Raw genomic sequence first — 23,412 nt, forward strand, 5'->3', positions numbered from 1 at the left:
TATGTTTCAAAATGATATATTAAACTACAAGAACTCCCCCTATGACCATAGATATTACCATTATTATTGGTGCAAGAGAAAATGAACTTAAATTAATAAATCTTTTTGATGTGTGAAAAGGGGGAGAAGGGAACTCAAGTTAAACATATAGATTTCTCTCAGATTGTTAGGGAACTTAAGTTAATCATATAGATTTCTCCCAGATTGTTAAATCATGACCCATATTAACTTAATAAATTGTCAAACATCAAAAAATGAGGAGATTGTTGGTGCAAGAAGCACTATATCTTACCTAGAGTTTCGATGTTTGACAATACACCTAGGTCTAGTCAGTTTGACCAAGGGTTGATTCAAATAAGACCTGATGTTTGGATGTGAGTGAGTGAAGTCTAGTTTGACTAGATGACTAGTGAGAAATCCTAGTCGGTTAGACCGACATGGAGGAGCTCGAAAAAAGATCTAGGAGTCTGAATCTGTTCATATAAGTAGTTGTAAGGAGAACCCTAAAAGAATAATTCATGCTCATTCTATGGTGACTCTTCATGTGATCAGAGTTCCTGAAATATTGCACCGACAATCGCATGCAATTGCCAATTCTTTTTGTTGGTAACCATAGTAATTTTATTTCGTCTATTGTACTTATTTCTTAGGACAATAAAAGTATTACCATTACTATACTTTTTGTAAAGATAAGACTTTTTCTCGTGTGAGAAATAGTTTATTAGTGGATTGTCTAATGAATGTAGTCAAGGACTGTGGATCTTGGAGTCGCAGCTAGAGGTTTTGAACCAAGTAAAAATAAGCGAGTCACTAATATTATTTTTAAGTTATTTTCCATTGTGCACTTAGTATTCGAGTTATGTTTTTTCTAAAAAAATGTGAAAAGGGGACAAGTTTTATTCATCCCCATCTAGCGCTCTCATCGGTCCTATAAGAAGGTCCACTTCAAGCTATATCTATATGCTTGTAATAAGGGTTATATCGTGGAAAAGCATCAAACAGACGCTAATAGTCACTTAAACTATGGAGGTAAAGTTGATAGCTTGCTATGAAGCATCCAATTATAGGATTTAATTGTGAAACTTTATCACAATATTGCAGATTGTTAATGACATTGACAAGCCATTGATGGTCAACTATAATAATAAAGTCGTAAAATTTTATTCAAGAACAACTGTAGTTTATTAACTACCTCTTACCAAAGGCAAGGTAAGGCTGCGTACAATGGATCCTTTCCCCGGACCCCGCATGGCGGGAGCTTCGTGCACCGGGCTACCTTTTTTTTTTTTTAACAACTGTAGTTTATTAAGTCAAAATACATCGGCAAGGGTTGTTGTCCAAGGTGTTTCATGTGCATGTGGTGGATATGAAAGTTTTTCTTTTGAAAGAAGTGCTCGTTTAGTGGGACTCTATATTTATTTTTTGATGCTCTATATTAACAAATGCATACATTTTGTTTTGTTTTATTGTACGTACTTAAGTTCACAATATTCAAGTGTATTTTTTTATTTTGATACTCTGAAATAAAGTTATCATGATTTAGTATTACTATTTAACATATGGTATTTGTAAATATAATATTAGATATTTTTTTAGAATCATAAAGTTTGGATTATAATTTGTTGTTGTAGTTTAGCATAAAGTATATGAAAATATGATCAAGACCCTTTTAGGTCATTACGAGGATCAATTGGAAATTGACATGTATATATCACCTTTTATGTAATTTTCATACTACATATTCATATCTTGATGTATACCATTAATGATATTAGTATTATGATTACTATGAAGGCTTGTTATAGTTATAGTAATTATGACCTCTTTAGTTCTATACCAATAGAATTAATGGACTAAATGGATATTCGTTACCTTAAAGTTTGGTATTGTTAAACGCTTAACTAAGGTTTACTTGTGTATTAGATACAAGACTACATATAGTCTAAGTGGGAAATTATTAGATTTTATCTTGCTATTTGATGGACTTACATATTAGTTTGTAACACATGGATTTATGTTATTATGAACTAAACCCATTAAGTGATCTAATTAAGATTAATTGTAGTTTTGTGTTATTCGATGTGAGTTTACATATATCGAATTCGTTAATCCATTCTATTATTAATGATGGGCTGATAACATAATCAGATTCATTGCTATATATAGGGCATGGTCCCTGTAAAATTGGGTAATTCGAGATCTTCCTGCTTCCCATTGGTGAGGAGCATATAGTGTCGTCACCAAAATTCCTAAGGAAGATCCGTGCCTATTGCTTCTTCATAAAATCACTGGATTACATGGATGACACAAAAATGATGGTAATTCTATTGCATTAAGACTCCTCGTCTTTATCTTATGCAATTTAATTTTCATTGTAATTTTGATGATAATCAATTTTGTGCATTTATCTTTCATTGTGTTCGTACTATTTTAGAATTCATGTTTAGAAAACCTCCATCTAGGTGGGGTCTAAGTTATCTACACATTATAGGCTATTGGTGTTTTAGTTCAACTTGTTAACGAGTTCAAGTTCATGTGAGTGTTTTAGTTCAACTTGTTAAAGGAGTTCTAATTGGTTGGTCCTGGTAAGTTAGTAAATCTAAATGAATTGGTTGGTAAATTGATTTTTTTTTTTACTTGGTTAGTCAAGCAAGTTAGTTCCAATAAGTTGCGCTTGTGGGGGTTGGACAATTTGGTCGAGTAAGTTGCGCAAATTGAGGAGTTTATTTGTGGAGCTAAATAAACTAAGTTTTGTCTAATAGTTTAGGTAAGTCAATCTACCCAAGGGGATCACTGTCAGATGAGTAAGGTAAACAGGATGATTAAGGTGAACTATTTAATTTAATCGGAGATGGTAGGGCAGGTCAAGTGAGTTGAGTAATTCAAGGAAGCTGCGCGAACTACGCCAATCGAGTTGAGCATGTAAGTTAGCCAGGCTTGGCAAGTTAGGCTACGCCTGGTGGTTTAGGCTGGCTAGTTTGTTCACGTGGATAGTTTAAGATATTCCAGTCAATCAGTGAGCTCATATATGATGTTAAATGACTTGAGAATGATAATAGATAGCTCGTGGATGAGGGTGGATTTCTCAAAGGGCTCCATTGATAAGGATGGCGAGTTGGCAGATAGATTCAAAGGAAGAAAGCTATTCTCCTAAACAATTCACATATTTTCCATTAATCAAAAACTAAAAAACATTCTTTTATAAAACAAACAAGTGAGACAAAGTCTAACATCGTCTAGATGTAGTGGTTCAGGTGGCAACAAATCAAGGGACGATACAAATGGCAGCTTCTCATACTGAACATACAGTTCTGGGGTTAGGTGAGTTCAAGGAGATAAGCATGAGTCTGTAGATATGCTCAGCTGCTGGCCTTGCATACATTGCTAGTACAAGTGTGTGCTGGATTTCTTGACAGGGAGGGTTACCTATCTATCTACTTCCTTTTCCTCAACTCAGGTTTTATTCCATTGGCATTTAATATGAGGGGGAGGTTAGATTGGTTACAGACAAATCAAACTCATGTGGAGAGAACCTGATCCATAACTTTCCTTGGTGGTGGAGAAGCCAAAGCAATCAAAGACAAAGAAAGCCAAGTACTCTGTCATCCCAAACTTCTTGCTACTGGACAATTCTTGCAAGCATATCTCACCTCGAGTACAAGAACAAGAGTTTGACACCATGAAATGTTCAATCGCATTCTCAATTTGTGTTGAAACATAAAAAAGAAAAATACATGAAAGAATGTAAAGAATCACTTGTGTTATGTGGGTATGCATAATTCACAAGGTTCCTGTAAATTTAACAAGAGAAATGGATCCACGGCAAGTGCTGTTTGCTTAGTAATGACAGTCCACCAGGGACGACGCCGAGAGGACAAGCGGTCGCCGGCTTTCGAAGGGGAAAGCCGTGGTTGATGACTTTGCCGTCTCGGCCTCGCAGTCGTCTTCTGCCGGTGCGGGGAGATTGAGATCCAGGGTGAAAACGTTCCTGTCTTTTTTGATTTCCTTCGGATCTGCCGGCGCCGTCAGCGGGCGGTGCCGCCGCATGTGGCCGCCGAGAGCCTGGCCGGATGAAAACTCCGCTCTACATATGGAGCACTCGTGTACTCTCGGCTTATTGTTCCCGGTTCCGTCGTCGTTGCTCGATGTCGTTGCGACCGGCCTCGCGGTCATAGAACCGGCGGCCATCTGGAAAACCTCTGTCTGTGCGGCGCCAGGGATGTTGGCTTGGTCGAGGAGGACCGCCGTCTTGGGTTTCTTGTGGCTGGTGCGGTGACCGCCGAGAGCTTGGAAGGAGGGGAAACACTTGTTGCACGTCTTGCACTTGTAGGCCTCGGCTCTGCTGCCCTTGGCATCGCCCGTCGCTTCCTTGGGCTCGTCGGAAGTCTGCACCGCACGTCCCTGAGCGAGAAGGATGAGGCAATTGGCCATGTCCTCGTCCTCCTCCGTGACGGCCGTGCTACTGGAAAGCTCCACCGACGAGATGGACGAGGCAGGGCCGACGGTGGCGGCCGGCCTCTGCCGCTTCGTCCTCTTCCGCTTGACGAGCGGCGAGGCGACGAACTGATCGCTCCCGCTGCTGCTGTTGTGATCCACGACATCTTCTACACAGTCCATGTGGCTCCGTCAACTCTTCTTCTGCTTTGCAGTCGGCAAGAAACAGAAGAAGGAAACTGAGGTATAAATAGTGAAAAGAGAAGCGAGTCAAAAGCGGCCTAAAAATTCATCTCCCAAGAATGGTAACTGCGAATGCTTCAGTTTTTCCAAGATCACAATTGGACAGATTCAAACTTAAAATAAAGGCAGAAGAGAAACGCTAGCCGGGCGGAGAGAGCAAAGAATAGTTTACAATTGGAGAAGGTTGGAGTGCAGAGTTGAAACTCCCTCCGGAAGCAGAGTGCAGTTGACACTTCGCTTTACGGGGAGAGCGAGAAGGCATTAAACTACGCGTGGAGTGGCTCAGCGGCATGCCATAGTGGACCACAACCAAGGCACGAAGGAAGGAGAAATATTATTATTAGATGGGAGCGATCGAGCAACTGGGCGAGGAGATTCTCCTCTGCTGCCTTTGAAGCAAAGCCATTCCTTTCAGTTCGGGCAAGGATTTCTGTGGACGGGATAGCGAGTGCAGTCCTGGAGGCTGAAGCCACAGTTGGTTGCTCCGCCACTTCTTTCTATAGCTTCCCCAATTATTGTCATCCATGGTTTTTCTGCTAAATTTGTCGTTGAACTCTTTGTTTGAGGATTCAGTTGACCTTCTCAAACTAAAACTATCCGGAGGTGCAAAGAGCGAAAATGATTAGTGGTTATCAAGGAAAACAAACAAACAAATCTAAAAATATGCATAATGTATATTTGGCATGCAGAAGTCAACGCTTGAGTTAGGGGCATCATCTTGGCGTCACGAAGTTGGCTTATAATAAGTTGGTTGTGTAAGGCACGAAAGGGAGGAGTGGAGCTTCTCACTCTTCTCCTTTCTTTTGGAGGTAGCGGAGCAAGTAAGGCATATAAGTTGGTGGGCACATTGACTTCCTATCCTTACTTCTAACACATTATTGGTGGGGTGGATAGATTAATGAGGGCGATGAGGTTCGGTGGCTTGGACTCGAGTTTAACATGCAAGAGATGTTGGGTGTGGATCGTGGCATCGTATGGCAAGCAAATCAAACCAAGCATGGTTAATGCCAAAGTCAACTAGTGAAAAGTAATCGATCTTCAACAATAAAAAACTTTGAAAAGGCATTGTCTAAGGTGCTCCTTTAGTAATCTCATTTGTAACTCTTGAGAAAGTGCAATGGTTAAACGTTCAATTGCCATGTTGAGCCGCTAGGTTAGAGCCACAAGTAGATCTATGCTCGCACTCTCTCCTTTGGTATGCACATGTAATGGTCTTAAACGTTTATAGTGATCGATTAAGTCTCCATTGATGGATTAATACACAATTAACAACACACACAATGATTTATTGGGATGTATACTATAAAGTCATACTTTTTGTATAAATATCTATTTTACAATAATATTGAAATGAGAATAACCTTGGTCAGAATGTTTGCATTTCTTATGTAATGCAGTTGTCTACATAATTTATATTGTAGATTGTTAGGTTTTCTGAGCCGCAAAAATTGCTTTTGCGTTGCGGAAACCCCGGAAGCCCATCACTACAAGAAAATCGGTCTTTAACAACATTCAAAAGACATCGGTTTTATGACAAAACCGATGTCTTTTACTTTTTTACAACGATTTTAAGAAAAATCGATATCTTTGAGAGGTTGATGGGAGACTACGACAACGATTTTTGGAGGATACAACAACGGTTTCAAAACTGTTGTCTATGTCCGCCTACAAAAACGGTTTTTGAAGACTACGACAACAGTTTGAAAACCGTTGTCTATTTACGGTTTCAACAACGGTTTTGGAAGCTATAACAACAATTTAAAACCGATGTCTATTTGCGCTTTCAACAACGGTTTTGAAAGCTATAATAACAATTTAAAACCGTTGATTGGAGACTACGACAACGATTTTTGGAGGAAACAACAACGGTTTTAAAACCGTTGTCTATGTCCGCTATTTTGGAACTATAACGACGGTTTTTGAAGACTACGACAACGGTTTAAAAACCGTTGTCTATGTGGGACGACAACAACGGTTTTGGAAGCTACAACAACGGTTTTAAAACTGTTGTATATTTTTATTTTTTTTCATTCCCTCTCTCCCTTTAAACTCGTTTTTTTTAACTATGATTCTTTTCTGAAATTGGGGTGGGTACTCTTTCTACTGCGTGGTCTTCGTATTTTGAGTTTAGGGTTCTGACAAAGTACATTTGAGACTTTACGGTTGGTTAAATCAATACCCTAAACCCTTCTAGCATTTCCCCCGCCGCTCTCACGCATTTCCCCCGCCGCTCTGTAAACCCTATTCTACCTCTTCCCCCGCCGCGTTCGCCGCTCTCACGCATCTCGTTCCGCTTTGCTTTCGCCGCTCTCGCGCATCTCGTTCTCACGCGATTCATGAGGTTGCTATCATCTTACAGACAGTTGTATGATATTAGCATTTGCCTTTTTCTTTGCAGGACTTGGGATTTTGGTGTTTCTAGATATCGTTCATTCCTATGCATCAGCAGATGAGTCAGTTGGATTGTGACTATTTAATTTGATGGATCAAATGATTGCTACTTTCAGACTGGTATGATTTTTTCAGCTTGATTTATCTATTCTCTTTCTTTTTTCAGCTTGACCACCAGGGATTTTTTCAGGCTGCTAGTGCTTGCCTATTCTCTTTCTTTATTTCTCATGTTTTATCACAACCAAGATGGATGTGAAATAAGAAACTCTTTATTCTTGAGAGATAATTGCACCATTAATGACTCCAAATTGTCGAAAAGATTGTTTTTTTTGAATTGGTTTTTAACTAGCGAATTGCCTATGTTCCTGCTGCTAATTGACAATGGGTAAATAACAAGGAAAAACACAAAAGGTTGAAGTTGATTTTGAACGAAAGGAAATGCATTTCAACTTTTCAACCTGGTTTTGTTTAAACGTGAAAACCTTGTGTATTGATGTAGGATGATGATCTTGAACAGAAATAAAGCTCTTGTATAAGTACACAGAAACAATTATTTTGTTTCTCTGCAAAAATAAAATAGGTGTATTGATGACTGACAGAAAATGTTTGTATTAGGATTACAGATATGTGTTTGCAATTGCTGGATATTTGTATTAGTGATGAATGTTCTTATTCATCAGTTGAAAATGTTGTTACACTATCAGCTGTTCTTCAATTTCTTGGCTGCCTCATGATTTGTTACACTATCACCATTGTCTCAAGAATCAGATTCTGCAACAAGAGGTAATTCATATTGCAGATCATCATCATTCGCCATCACATCTCCAACAATATATATAATTACTTGTCTGATATGACAACAGCCCAGGGATCACTCCATTTTGAACGCCAGTGATTTCTGCTATAAAGCCATCAGAGACATCAGCAGTGAGATCGAGCCATCTCAGTGCAAACCAAGAGGCAACCTGAAACATTCTGCTCAAGATCACAACAAAAGCAATAGCAGCTTCGAGTCTTTAGGTGGTCCAATCAGTATCAGAGCCTGCTCCAATTGCAACACCACAAAGACTCCTTTGTGGAGGAGTGGCCCTCATGGCCCCAAGGTAAAAAATAAAATCAAAGAATCAATCTTTAATTTCGTTAATTTTTTATTAAAAAGGAGTTTTTGCTTGTTTGCTTCAGTCTCTTTGCAATGCTTGTGGAATAAGACAGAGGAAGGTGAGGAGGGCCATGGAAGCTGCTACTGCTGCTGCAGTGAATGGAGTCTACGGAGAGCATCCAAGGAAGAACAGAATGGAGTGAATGGAGTCTACGGAGAGCATCCAAGAAATTAAAGCTTGCTGGTCCAAGCCTGTTCCAAGTAAGTGAATGGAGTGGCTCATGATTCATGCTCATGATTCATTGCTATGCTAGATGGAGATTTTGTTTACTTTTCCCTTTTAGATTTGTATCTGTAGAAGTACAGCAGTCAAAAGGTTATTTGTAAACGTTGAGGATTCTATATTAGTTCCTTCTGAGGATGAAAACAATGTAATATGTTGCAAGAAAAATAATTTTTGTTAGTTACTTTTGATTATTTGTAAATATTGAGGTGATTAAATATATCGGTGCTTTTGTATTTGTGATTTGTTTGATGAATTTATAATATTATGATAATTTTGTCATCTTGCTCGATCATAATTTACAAACAACATAAAAAAAATAAGTGTTATTACAACAGTTTTAAATTCAATGACATCGGTTTGGAAGCGTTGTCGTTAAGTGATATTACATCGGTCGAAAACCGTTGTTAAAATTGATGTTAAACATATATTACATCGGTTTTACACCGTTGCGAAACCGATGTCGTTGAGTGATATTACATCGGTCGAAAACCGGTGTTAAAATTGATGTTAAACATATATTACATCGGTTTTACACCGTCGTTGTGATATTACATCGGTCGAAAACCGTTGTTAAAATTGATGTTAAACATATATTACATCGGTTTTACACTGTTGCAAAACCGATGTCGTTGAGATATTACATCGGTCGATAACCGTTGTTAAAATTGATGTTAAACAGATATTACATCGGTTTTACACCGTTGCGAAATCGATGTCGTTGAGTGATATTACATCGGTTTTACATCGGTTACAAACCGATGTCGTTGAGTTGTATTACATCGGTTACAAACCGATGTCTAAATTGTTAGACCTTTTACAACGCCTTCATAGACATCAGTCGATTTTCTCATAGACATCGGTTTTCCACCGATGTCTATGACTGTTTTTGTTGTAGTGCATGCCAAAGGATCCGTGCGAAGAATAAAAACTAATTTTTCTTGTACATGTTTATTATTTACTCTACATCTACATGAAGAGAATTCTTTACCCTCGATGCGTGCCCTTCGCGTATCCCGCTCGTCCAAATGGTGCCGGATCTCGGGAGCGTTAAGTGTCACTCCTCTACAAGTATCCACACGGACAAATGGTGGAGAACCAAAACCACAAGTGTGCTAGCACCCAAGAAGGTTTCGGCCAAGAGAGAGGGAGAGGGTGAGGAGAAGAGCTTAAGGAAGAAGAAAGCAATCAACAACCACTTGAATGAGAAAAATTAGTTCTATTCAACAAGAGGTGGCCACTTCAATGAGGAGGAAGTTACAACTCCTCACTTTAATGCCATGAGTTACACAACCCTTTGGTAACTCCCATGAGGTGGCAATCCTTAATGATGTGGAACATCATCATTGGCCATCCTTTATGGCACCTCAATTTAAAGTCAAATGGTCAAGTCAAGCATTGACCATGAGGTGGCATAAGTCAAGTCAACATTGACCATGACATGGCATAAAGTCAAGTCCAACTTGACGATGACGTGGCACAAAGTCAAGTCAAACTTGACCATAATATCATCCTTCTCAAGTCAAGTCAAACTTGACTTCCTAATCTCCCAAGGTTGATCAAATCAACTCCACTAGTCTAGTTTGGATTACACTTAATCCAATTTGATTCATCACATGAATCTAATCCTCTTAGTTCATCATATGAACCTAATCTCCACCTAATTACCCTTTGTGTGTGACCCTATAGGTTCTTGTAACGTTGGCAATGCCTCTAAACTAATTTAGAGACATAAACAATGAGCGGTATCTAGCAACACATCATTGCTACCCAAGTTACAAGAATGTTGAGATTCAACATCTCCATTATGACTACTAATTGTGACACTCACAATATGTGACCATGCCCTTCTATCCTTGATATCATGATTGATCAAATCGAGGCATAGACTGTGTCATCCTCAAATCAATCTACGTCTTGAACTCTAAGTAGACTCACTTCTATCAAATGAGTTCAACATCTCATGTTGACTCATTTGGGCATGGCCATGCACTTAGTGGTCTCACTTTATTAAGAACTATGATATCACTCCCGTTATATAGGAGGGATAGATCTCATATACATCACTCACATCCCTCCACATAATTTATTACATACCCAGTAATCGCCTTTATAGTCCACTTATTTACGGGTGACGTTTGACGAAGCCAAAGTATGCAACTCCTTATGTTGGGAACCATGGTGACTTCAGGTCCAAGGACTAATAGTCATACTAATAGCCACATGAGAAAGTATATGACACTCATATAATGATCCATGATACTTTCTCATGGTGGGTCATTCAGTATACATTCTCCAATGCATACCCATGTGTCAACTTGATATTGTTGGGTCCAAAAGGATGTCTGTATCTCCACAATGACATGATATTGTCCACTTTGGGCCTAAGCTCTCATGGTTTTGTTCTTGGGCTCTCCCCAAAAGGCCTCATACCAATGGAGATACTTTCCATCCTTTTAAACCAAATGATCTTTCCCATGTGTTTTAGATGTGGGACTATGTTTGCACCCTTGCAATCCAATAATCCCCCCCCTCAAACAAAGGACCACTGGAAGCTCCCCTACCATTTCTCATGGTCCGGCTGCCATGTCCCTCATGGTCCGGCTGTCATGTCCATCATGGTCCGAGCCTCCTCTACTTCCTTTGTTTTTCCAAAGGGTCCCCACATGGTTAGATCTGGATCATGGCTCATCCGGCGGTTGATGAGCGTAGATCATATATAGTATTTTAGCTTTGTTTTAACGCTCATCTACTTACGATTTATTGCATATGCTACACTTTATCACACCTTATTCTTTTATATTGCATATTTTACTCTTTTGCTCGGAGATCTGCTCTTTGTATATTTTACTTGACAGGATGTGATTTAGAGCCAAAACGATGCATTATTGATGGTGGAGAGAAACAAGAAGAAATGGAGAAGAAGGAGTAACAAAGAAGAACACGGTCGTGCCTACCAGGCACGGCCGTGCCTCTACCTGTGCCCACTTCCAGAGCAGGACCGTGTTTGGGCCGTGCCTATTAGGCACGGCCGTGCCCCAGTTTTTGCCAGATCCAACTAGGGGTCGTGCCTCAAAGGCACGGCCGCGCTTCATTCCAGAGTCGCGCCAGGTGTAGGTCGTGCTTCTTAATCACGGCCGTGCCTATTTCCTGAGGCACGCCTGCCCGAGGCCGTGCCTAATAAGCACGGCCGTGTGGACGGAAAGTGCGCGGGCGTGTCTCCCTTCTGGACTGCTTTGCAGACTTAAAGTAAAACAGGCATAACTTTCAGCTCAGGTGGACCCATAGGACGTGCTACATACCGAAACGTAGAGAACTTCAAGATCTACAACTTTGCTTCAGGGTGTACAGAAAGACGACTTCTCTAGGCCATGCTAAAAGGCACGGCCGTGCCTCCTGACCGCGGCTATACTGGGTGCTCTGCCCAAACTGCAGACCAAACTTCAAACCAATATAACTTTCGGCTTAGAAGGAGTTATGGGTCGGTCCACCCATCAAATTGAAGATAATTCAAAGCTCTACAACTTTGGTTCAGGGTCCAATCGAAGAAAACTGGGTTTACTAGGTGATCTTTTGTGGTAGGAAATTTTTTGATCATAAATCACCTATAAACTTTTCACAACTCTTTTGTAGGATCACTAGTAATAACGTTTTGTATGTAAGCATATTTAATGAAAAACTCAGGGCCCTCCACCGTAGGGTTCTGAAGTTTCTTACACCTCCACGGTCGAGGTTTAAGTAATAAAAATAAAGGTCAAGCTTAGGACCTTAAACAAGAGCTTCTTGGGAGGCAACCCAAGACTTTATTTTAGTTACTTGCTTTATTTCCTTTTATGCTTTATTATATTTTCTAACCGATAAACCCTCTACTTACTTTTTCTTATTTTTTTTCTTTTGAAGGTTTCATCGATATGGAGGAGTGTGCCTACCTTGAGGAGAGGAAATAGACAACTAAAGGCCTAGAATATCTTCTGAGCTTCATTAGGTAATTTCTCTCCAAATAACATTTCTTCTCCATTATTATTTCTTTGTTTTCATTGAGGTATAGAAAAATATAAGTCTAAGGGTTGTACATATTTTGAGTTCTTAGTTAGATTTTGTTATTTCTCTTTGGTTTCTCCATGCATAATAAATTGAAGCATCACTTATCATTGCATTGATGATTTGTCTTCTTGCAAAAATGCTAGCACTCTCGCTTAGATTTCATTGATTTGATGTTTGGAGATAGTATGTTTGATGATCTGATCTTTCCTATCCTTGGTAGCATGAAGTGAGCTATATTTTTATTGAAAGAATTTGAGTTTTGGCCTAATTTTAGGATCTCTCTACACTATGCCTATGTTTGATAGTAGAAAGTCTGAAATTAGTCATGAATCATTGAACCTTTAGTACTTGCACTACAACAAAAATGACTTTCCGCAGCGCGCCATCCGCAGCGCACATCATAGGCGCCGCCGTTAATAGTTGCTTTGACAGCGCACCCAATAAAATACGCTGCGGATAATATCATATTTTTATCAACCGCAGCGCGCAACAATAATACGCTGTTAAAAATACTTTTAACAGCGCACATTGTACGCTGTTAAAATTATTTTTGACAGCGCATATTGTGCGCCGTTAAAAGTATTTTTAACAGCGTACAATGTGCGCTGTTAAAAATTTATATTGACAGCGTACAATGTCCGCTGTTAAAAATTTATAAATTATAATATTAATTTTAATTTCTTTTTAAAAACCCTTAAATTTTAATTTTAATTTCTTTTAAACCTTTTTTTCCCATATTTCCACTCGCGCTCGCCCTTTTCTCCATTCCGCTTCGCTCGCTCGGATCCTCTGGATTTCTCTGAGCCCTAAACCCTCCCGCCCCGCTCAGCTCCTCTCTACGTCGTCCTTCTCCCCGCCCCATCCGTTCGCTCTCTTGCTCTTCGTCGGCGCGTCGGTGCGAGGCGGCGGCGCGACCTTGTGGGAGGGACGGGGACAAGGCAGTAGATTCGGCCGCGGTGCAGGCAGGCGTGGGGCGGGAGGCGTGGCTCGGGTGCGCGAGCATGACGTCGGCGGCGGTGACCGGGGCTGGGATTTCGTCGGCGGCGGTGACCGGGGCTGGGAAACCTAGCCATTCCTAACCCTAGCGCCGCCTCCTCCACAGCCGACGCCGCACTCGCGATCGTCACCTCCTCCTTATTTTGTTGTGTTGAACAAGGTCTTCGAAGTCATCCCCTATTCTTCAGCATTGCCTTGGGTCTGCTAGCTGAGGTTATAAATTCCAGGTACACTCTTGTTCAATGTTTCATTCTTTCTGGAAGATCGCTTTAACACTTTAACTATGTTTCTTTGTTCCTTCTGGAATATCCATCTCAACCTTCAAATTTTAAGAAAAACCATGTTCTAGTTATTTATTTGGTTTATTTTTGGCTTTGATTTTTTTTCTTAGTTGTTTCGTTGATGCTCTAGCAAGTATATAGATAAATGCTTCCCAATATGTTCTAAATACCCTGGTGATGAATAAGAAATAAAAAAGCGATGGGTTGATGCTTCAACTTGATGTTGCCGAATACATGGTGTGCTAGAATCTTGGATCATAATCTTCTAGGCTTAGATTTGACTTCATTTCTTGTTATATTTTCTATTTAGTCTATGTTTTCTTTGCATGCCAGTTCATAGAAATTAACTTCTTGTTAGAATGAGTCTGCAATTGGCTTCATTGGAAAATGGAATCACAGAACAGTGGCTCAAATTGCTCTGGAAGTCATGTTGATTATCACCTGTCCTCTATTTGAAACAGTCTTCCTACAATCCCAGGACCTGTTACCTTGGTTTGTTTCTTTGTGCATTGAAGGTTCTGGATCTAGGGTGGGGGTATTGGTCCACAGGTTGTTTTATTGAAGGCTTATTGATAAAGGAGATGATGGATCAGTCCATTTAGTTAATGGCTTCAACTCTTTCCTGTTTGTCTTTAGATAATTGAGTTGCCCAAGAAGTTCAGTCAAGTATGTTTTGGTGGATTATCACTATGATCCTTAGCAAGTTGTACCTATTGTTGTGGAAATGAAGCAAGTATTTAGTGATTCCCAGTAGACAGCATCAGATGAGTGTTTAAGACTTGATTATGACCCAGAATTCCTTTTCTTTTCATAGTCATTCCTTATTAACTTATATAAGCTTGTGAACCTTTTACCTGGATGCCTATCCTTATGATTTTTGGTTGTAAATTATAAATATGATATGCTAGCACATCTATCCGATTGCAGGCTTTTCACAACAGTAAGGGATTCTCTTGGGCTGACATATGATGTATCATTTGAGTTAAGCCTTTTTGATTGGCTGAATCTTGGATGGTATGTTATATCAGTCACCTCTACTCCAAGCAAGGTATGCATTTTTATCACAAATTGCCTTAGCGTTGGTTAACTTTAATGCTCACTCAAATTGCTAGATGCATTAAGCTATGCAATTTCTTTTTTAAGGTATATAAAGCTGTGGACGCCTGCAAGACTGTTCTCAGAGGTTTACACAGTGACAAGATATCCCAGAGGGAGTTGGATTGGGTCAGTGAACATTTTTCTAGCCTGTTATTTTAGGTGTTAGGTTTCATTTATCACCTGCAAAGTGAATTTGTAAAATAATAGTTTAGCACTTTAGCTAATATCATATATATAAATATTATCTATGCTTACTGGTTGGGATTAATGGCCCACCTTCAATCTCCATCTATTCCAAGGAAGGTAAAGTTACATGCTGCATATTCTTCCCTTTTAAGTTTATTGTTGAAGGTGTGCCTTTTTAACGGAATTGATTTAAGTTGAATGATATGAAAGACAATTTGTTGTTTTTTTTTTTTTTTTTTTCATTTGTCTTTCTTCTTTTTGGTCTCCCACCATTTAAGAAGTGATCTGTTTATTAAGGCTCATACTTCACTCCATAGCCCCAAATCACCTCTAGTCTGCAACATTAAGGCTAAAGGTAGCTTTGTAATCACAGAGGCACACCTATCACGTTACCTAGGACTTGGTTTATAGTAGTTCTGTTCCTACATATGATGTAGATTCCAATATCCACATCTACACAGAGTATACTGTACATGTAATTAAACATTTTGAAAATTAATATTTACTACAAATATATATTTTTTTGATTTCATATCATTTGAGAAAACTTTGAATTATATAAAATTGTTTTTTAACTCCTAAGTAGAACAACCCTTTTAATTATTGTCATTATCATCCATTTTTGACTATAATTATCTCATAGAATGAGATGGTGCTACTTACTATATAAATATGAACTTTTTTTTGTATATATATATATTAGACTACATGAGTAATTTTTTATGCTTCATGATACTGTAATGATAATGTTTAAAATATTCATAATACTATATTGATAAATTCTAAAAGTTGAATATAGTGCTCCTATATTTTAATAAAAATTTAGGACCTTAAAACCTCAGGCTTCAATCCTGTGATCCCATCCTATGGACCTTGATTATCCTCGGTAGGATCTTGATCATAGCAACCTTGATTAAGTCTTTTCTAGTAACAATTGTAATGACTCCAAAACAAGAGAAAATATAATCAACATTTTTTGACTCCATTTGGGACTAAATTATGATGCAATTTCTCTAACACTTTTTTTTTTTTTGACAAATATTACTTGTGTCTCTGATTTAAACATTGAACTTCTGGTCCAAAATTCTCTAGGTATATGGTGCTTACATTTGCATGTTTTATCTAGTTCTGTGCTCACAAGGCCAAATAAACATAATGAAAATTGATCCCCTATCCATCAAGTTCATTGGTGGTGGAGACTAGATCATGTTCATTTATCTTAGTAGCTGCTTTTATGTGATTAGTTGGGGAATATTGAAAATTGTTATTTAGTTGAGATTTTCAACATCAGCATATATTACTGAACACTTCATATGTTTTTCGATCTATGAATTTGCTTGAGGCTTTTCTCCACCAAATATGGGTAATCTTTGTGAGATCAGGTCTTTTGAAATTATCTCGAGTTATTAAGTTCACTTTGTTTTTCATCTACTATTTCATATTTGTCTTGATTCTCTAACCATTTGATTGGAGCAGGATATATCATGTATCAAAGACTTAACTTCATTGTATGAGGTTGCAACTATTGAGGACATATATGTTGCGTATGAGCATTTGAAAGTAGACGATACTTCCTTATTTTGTTGTGTTGGAGTTGCGGGAGCTAATGCAGGTGGTGATGATATGCTTGGTATGACCTGTATCTCATAAATTTCTAAAGTAACTGTTTATTAATGTGCATAGAATCAAATTGTTCATTGCTTAAGCATATCTTTGGAAAACTAGTCAGTTTTGGTGCAAGGTTTCTATAGATAAACAAAATTCAAAGTTTATTTAATCAACAATGTTTGAGAAGTGGAAAGAATAGTAGTTTGTATCCATGTAGCTGATCACAAAGAATCAAAAGATGATGATACCTATGTCTTATGGAATGCCACTCGGATTTACTGCTTACTCATGGCTAATAATTTGTCTTAAGAGGGATAATTCTATTTCTTGGTGATTCCATTTAGTGCGATTCTTATGGACCAGTATTTCATATTTCCAAGTACTTTTCTCGTATCAGATTGTTTTGATTCTATTTATCAATGGACAGACATTGGAGACGAAGAGTCAGATGCTGGCCATCATGGAATGGCACCTACTGGGCGCGGTTTGTCAACAATGACACGACCAACAACCTAGCCTTTGTTGGAGTTTCTTCACCTGAAATCTTAGGTAAGCTGCTGAGATATGCAGATCTTGAAAATTAGTCTTTAGAACAGACACTCAACTCCAACCATCTTCTGGTGCACTTTGATTTTACCATTTAGCATGGCCAATATATTACTGACCTATCTTTAGTGTAACAAACTCGCAGTTTAAGTTTCCTTGTTTCTAGCCTTTGATTATTGATTTTGAGTTGTAAAAAATATCGTTTAAACTCAAAGCATCTTAGTTTAACCATTTTCTCGTGTATGCATTTTGATATTTTATCATTTAGCATGGATGAGATATTCCAGAACACAGCTGAACGTGAGATAAGGTTAATGTAGTCAGATAAGATCAATGTAGTTTGTAGCCTCTTCAAATATCTACTTACTAATCATATACATTGGCTTGGTTTATTCTTTCAGCTTTCTATTCTACAGATTACGGATCGATCGATGAGAGTCCTGTGAACTTCAGACCATAGTGTTGCGACCACATACATCATCGTTTGATCATGACATGGTCATGAAGATTAATCTCATTGGATTAAAAAGGGCTTCATTTTTCAATAATTCTTTTGTAAATCTGTATGAGAAAATAAATCTAATCTGCATCTTCGAGCCCTATAACTGCTGCTTGCTTCTAGTTCATTATATCTACAGGAAGCCGTGGGTGTACTGATAGTTTTTTTGTATCAAGTATTTGTATTATTTTTTAAAACAAAATTATTACAGCAAAATAATCAAGAACAAATGTTAGACTTGCTATTCAAAGAGATACTACAGGTAATAGAGAGTGGGGAGAGGAGATCCTGCATCCTATGCTCATCAAATGCTCGAGTCAGATGTTCTTCTGTAAAAAGATGGAATCTGTCATTCTAGCGGTCCTATACGGTCGGTATTACGATCATCGAGTCAAATGCTCATGAAATGCTTGAGAGGTTGCATTGATAATTGACTATGCAAGGTAAAGATATCATTTTGCTAGAGTGTTTCTCTAAAAGTACAATTGTTTTATGCCCATGATGTGAGATAGAAACAAGAAATTAAATTCTACTAGCATTATATATTATATATACATCAAAATTGAAAAGTATGCATGAAGCTCAAACAAAGCATAAAGAATTCGTTCTTTTTTATGTTCTCATGTACTTGCAAGCAGATACATACATACAAATGCTCAATTATAGAGCACTAATCGTTATCATCCCAAATTAATTAAGATTAATATAAATGATCAAGTATTCTGTGTAAAAAGTGGAATTTATCATTTAATTGGCCTTATACAAGTAAATTAAAAAATTACAATTGGTATTGATCAAATATGGATGAAATTAATGTTTAACATAAATTTCTTCAATAATATCTTAAATAAATAATTAAAAAGATTACTTGATTTGATTTGATTTTGATTTTTTTTCTTGATCTATTTATATATTTGTAGGTGAGGTGAATCATTTTATTGGGCCCTTAATTAAACGAAGTCTCTATGACTTTGACTTGGACTTGTCTATGTATCATATCAGTGAGTCATTTTATTGGGCCCCTAATTAAAGCTGTCATAACTCTTCGTCTCCATGACTTTGACTTGGGCTTGTCTATGTATCATATCAGTGAGCATTTTATTGGGTAAGTCCTCATAACTGATAAGTCGAGGACGCGCCGTTGAATTATTATAATCTTGTGGTGCATTTGGAATTAGAGCTATATGCATAAGCACCGAGGCATATGCACTTGATTGTAGAAGTCCACGAGAATTCTCTACGAACATGTTAACATTAAAAAGATAGAAATTTGCCAACACTATTTGTCAAATCCAACATGAATAAGTATCTATCTGTTATTATTGCAAAATATGGACGTTCTTTCATTGCCCGTTTCAAAGTCTTACGAGGGGAGATATATCGAAAGACCTTTTCATGATTGTAGCTTGTCGCAGTCCGGTCATTGATGGCACGTATAAAATTCAACGAGACACCATTAATACTTGTACTATTTTTCAAAATGATTGTACCACGCTATTGCATGTACCGGAAGATATGATATGATATATTTATGCCTGTATACGGGTTGTAAATGAAAGAATACATCTGCTGTGTTGAAAATTTTTATGAAAGAAATAAAAATGAACTAGCTGGCCTGCGATATATTTCTCTTCTTGGCCAAACTGTTTATATCGGGTGAAATCTCTTGTTTGCCTCTCTGATCGTAGTGCAGTCAGATCAGGTGGTTAGATGAGTGGCAAGGCTAATTGAGTGAGGGTGGATGGTTATTCGATCAATGATAATTAAGATGCATGCAATGCGACAAAGTCAATCTAGTTAATTGATTAGTAGTTGCCTGCACAAATTAAGAGTGAGAATTTAAGAGCAAGATGAGGGGTTGCAATCAAATGAGCCGTACGTACGTAAGCAATGAGCTAGGTAGATTAGTCAGACCAATTCAAAAGATAGTAGAAAACGACGACGAACAGTGTGACAAAGTTGATTCGGTCTAACGGTAGTAGTAGTGACTAATCATATAGATTATTAAAATTTTTAATTAGTAAATATACAACGCTATGGTACAGTTTAGTAAGCACGTGGCAAAATTAAGGCGACTTGTTCACCCAAGCAACTCTAACCGCCGATCCCAAGTTATATAACGAGCTAGCTAGGAGGGTACGCATTCAGCTGCAGCAGCACTACTGACTAGCCTAACCATGTCTCTGCTCCTCTCCCAAATGCTACTGTTGCTGCTACTTGCAGTTGCATCTGCTGTGCCGGATGGCAGATGCCCAACGAAATGCGGCGACGTGGAGATCCCTTACCCCTTCGGCATCGGCGCCATGGTCGCTAACTGTTCCGGGGAAGCTTGTTTCTCCAACGGCACCGAAACTGGCACCGGCGCTAACTGTTCCTTGGGAGGAGATTTCAATCTAACCTGCAACACCATGGAAAGTGGCCCCAAGAAGCCATTCTATTACAATGTTGAGGTCCTCAATATTTCGTTGGTGATGGGCCAAGTGCGCATGCTCAACCCCATATCCTCGGCGTGCTACAATCCAAATTACAACAATGTCACTTACACAGACTGGTCGTTGAATTTGACAGACACCCCATATAGGTTCTCTGATCAACACAACAAGTTCACTGTCATCGGCTGCGATACCCTTGCCTACATACTCGACTACCATGGGAGCAACAATAGCTACCAGAGTGGCTGTGTGTCCATGTGCGAGAATCAACAGAGCATCGTCAATGACTCCTGCTCCGGCATGGGTTGCTGCCAGACTTCCCTACCCAAGAATCTCCAATACTATAAAGTCAGCTTTGATGAGAATTTCAACAACTCCGATACTTGGAGATTTAGCAGATGCAGCTACGCCGCCTTGTTGGAGGCCGAGCGGTTCCAGTTTAATACATCTTACATCACGACCAACCAATTGATGCAAATGAATAACAATGGCAGGGTGCCGGTAATCTTGGACTGGGCCATTGGAAGAGAGACCTGTGAGGTAGCTAAGCGCAACCTAACCTCTTATGTCTGCGTCAGTGCTCACAGCTACTGTGTCGACTCCTCCAATGGTCCTGGTTATCTCTGCAACTGTTCCAAAGGATACCAAGGCAATCCTTACGTCTCCAACGGATGCCAAGGTCTGTCGTCGTCTATACCAATCAATTTAATTTAATTATTCTGCAGCTTTCAATTATGTTTTGCCTTTCTGCCTGCGATGGTGTCTAATACTGTTGCTTTAATTTTGTACTTCAATTTTAGACATCAACGAATGCAATCTGCAAACAAATCCATGCTCAGATGGCATTTGCCAGAACCTGCCCGGTAATTATAGTTGTCACTGTCCCAAAGGCACGCACGGTAACGCTTACAATGGAACATGCATCCCTGATCACAAACTTCCCTTAGCAGTGAAGGTGGCTATAGGTAAGATCTAAGCTTCTCTTGAGAGATTATTTATTTTTTCCTTTTCTAATCCTAAATTTTACCCTAAGCATTCACTTATTATTTTAAGTCACTCAAGCTCAAGCAAATCTCCTCCTCTGTGAATTGCAATGGAAAGGCATATTCTTCATGATAGTCGCTTAATTAATATTACTATTCAATTACCTAATATAAGATCTTAGGGAACTCAATCTCCTCCTTTTGGTTGAATTCCTAAATTGCTAACTATTTTCTATTTGGCTAGTTTATTGCCATCTTTTTTTTTGGGTTGAACTAAGATTACTTCTTTAGGGTTTTCCTTTTGTCAATTGACCAAAATCATAAGTATCATCATCTTCTTTAATGAATTCATCTCTTGGCCCATTTTTCACTTGATGGTTAAGAGAGGGTTACCTTTCTCTATAAAACATCAAAGGATATGATATTTCCAATGAAAAACCACAACCTTAGATATAGGTTAAGAGTCATCCGAAATAGAAAAATCCTACACACATCCATTGCTTGACCTTTCAGCATCATCGACCCGAATTGTAGTACTCCATAGGACTAGATAACGCAATTAAGATCTTTAAATATGTTATTCTAATCATTAACATCTTAGTGTTTTATGAAAAAAATTGCACGATTAGGCATAGTTAGGCTAATATGGACATAAATTTAGCAATTAAATCATCAAAACTTAACACAAAAACTTACAACATAAAGATGACATGTATGAATTACCTTGCAGGTGGTTGCAGTGGTGTAATTATTTTGTTACTATGCACTATGTGTCTCTATATAGTCTATCAAAGAAGAAAATTAGAAGAGATGAAAAGAAAATATTTCAAACAACATGGAGGCTATGAATTAGAGGAAAATATGAAGCTAGAAAAAGGTCTCAGCAAATTTAAGATATTTGGAAGCAAAGAATTAGAGAAGGCAACAAATCATTTTGATGACAAAAATATTATTGGGAGAGGAGGAAATGGAGTTGTGTATAAAGGAGTTTTGGAAAACCAAGATGTTGCCATAAAGAAACCAAAGATTATAAATGAGGACTTGAAAAAACAATTTGGAACAGAGACACTTATTTTATCACATATTAATCATGTTAACATAGTTAAGCTCTTGGGTTGTTGTTTGGAGACAGAGATGCCATTATTGGTCTATGAGTTTATCCCGAATGGAACCTTGTTTCATTTAATTCATGAAAGTGAGAACCGAGTTTCAGTTTCCTTGGATACTCGACTACGGATTGCATATGAATCAGCTGATGCTTTGGACTACTTGCACTCAAAAGCTTCACCTCAAATCATTCATGGAGATGTGAAACCATCTAATATACTTTTAGATATGGATAACACAGCAAAAATTTCAGATTTTGGAGCTTCAAAGCTGATTCCCAAGGGGGAGAAACAATTTGCTACATTGTTGCAATTCACTCATGGTTATATTGATCCAGAGTGTCTGATGACATATGAGTTGACCTATAAAAGTGATGTTTATAGCTTTGGTGTGGTTCTCTTGGAACTATTTACAAGTAAGAAGGCTATTAATTTTGAAGAATCTGAAGAACAAAGGACTTTAGTGTCAACTTTTACTATGTTGGAGAATCAGAATAGGATTTCAGAGATCTTAGACAATCAAGTGAAATTGGAAGCTAATACAGAATTTATTCAAAAACTTACTGTACTTATTAAGGAATGTTTAAAGTTGAAAGGAGAAGACAGACCAACTATGAAGGAAGTGGTTGAGGAGCTAAACGGATTGAGAACTCTTAAGCAACACCCTTTCATAGTTCAACACAATGCTGATGAAACGGAGAGCTTGCTCGATGGGTTGTCAACTGTTAATCATGCTGATTCCAATACTACTTTCAATATAGAGAGCAAACTCACTTGATGGAGCAATATACAAGGTTGGTTGTAATAGGGGCTTGGGGTCAAATGGTGTTACTATTTTGATTATGTGTGTTTGTTTGCCTAATGTTCTAGTCTTCATAAGTGTGTCTTTTTTTTCGAAACTTTAATCCTCTGTATTTATATGTGTATTGCCTAGTTTTCTAAATAATTTGATCGCGTGTGAGTTTCTATGTAAAATTATTTTCACTTCAACTCTTGAATGTTATTTTCTTTTTAAGGTTATTTTTTTATTATCTTTGCAAAAAGTTTTTTATTTTTATTTTTATTTTTACTTGCTTTCTCATTTAAATTTCAAAATAAATTGGTTTGGCGTAAGCAAATTTGTAAGTGGTCTTTCAAACCGCGTTTGCTCGTAGTGATCTCCCAAGTTTTGGTTTCACACAAT

The 23,412-nt window shown here is 38.1% G+C and overlaps 2 protein-coding genes and 2 long non-coding RNA genes across 4 annotated transcripts; 3 read left to right on the plus strand and 1 right to left on the minus strand.

Annotated features, from left to right (window-relative positions):
- Positions 1–3,685: 3,685 nt before the first annotated feature.
- On the minus strand, positions 3,686–5,126 carry LOC141847592 (zinc finger protein ZAT5-like). Its single transcript, XM_074735649.1, has 2 exons — positions 4,850–5,126; positions 3,686–4,638 (listed from the first exon to the last, which is right to left on the minus strand). The coding sequence occupies exon 2, from the start codon at positions 4,615–4,617 to the stop codon at positions 3,838–3,840; it is 780 nt and encodes a 259-aa protein (XP_074591750.1). The 5' UTR covers positions 4,618–4,638; positions 4,850–5,126; the 3' UTR covers positions 3,686–3,837.
- An 8,513-nt stretch (positions 5,127–13,639) lies between these two features.
- Positions 13,640–14,996, plus strand: LOC141847407 (uncharacterized). Its single transcript, XR_012603416.1, has 3 exons — positions 13,640–13,717; positions 14,699–14,819; positions 14,915–14,996. It is a non-coding gene; the product is annotated as an uncharacterized LOC141847407 (long non-coding RNA).
- A 120-nt stretch (positions 14,997–15,116) lies between these two features.
- LOC141847406 (uncharacterized) lies at positions 15,117–18,004 on the plus strand. The gene is made up of 4 exons (XR_012603415.1): positions 15,117–15,172; positions 16,532–16,685; positions 17,091–17,212; positions 17,611–18,004. It is a non-coding gene; the product is annotated as an uncharacterized LOC141847406 (long non-coding RNA).
- Positions 18,005–19,885: 1,881 nt separating this feature from the next.
- LOC141847405 (wall-associated receptor kinase 3-like) lies at positions 19,886–23,035 on the plus strand. Its single transcript, XM_074735450.1, has 3 exons — positions 19,886–20,819; positions 20,941–21,105; positions 21,854–23,035. Exons 1-3 carry the CDS (start codon positions 19,886–19,888, stop codon positions 23,005–23,007), a joined length of 2,253 nt encoding a protein of 750 aa, XP_074591551.1. The 3' UTR covers positions 23,008–23,035.
- The last annotated feature ends 377 nt before the right edge of the window (positions 23,036–23,412 follow it).

Source organism: Curcuma longa, chromosome 16, assembly GCF_044706935.1.
Source record: "Curcuma longa cultivar G26 ecotype Majalengka, Jawa Barat chromosome 16, ITB_CL_G26_1.1, whole genome shotgun sequence".
Taxonomy (NCBI): domain Eukaryota; kingdom Viridiplantae; phylum Streptophyta; class Magnoliopsida; order Zingiberales; family Zingiberaceae; genus Curcuma; species Curcuma longa.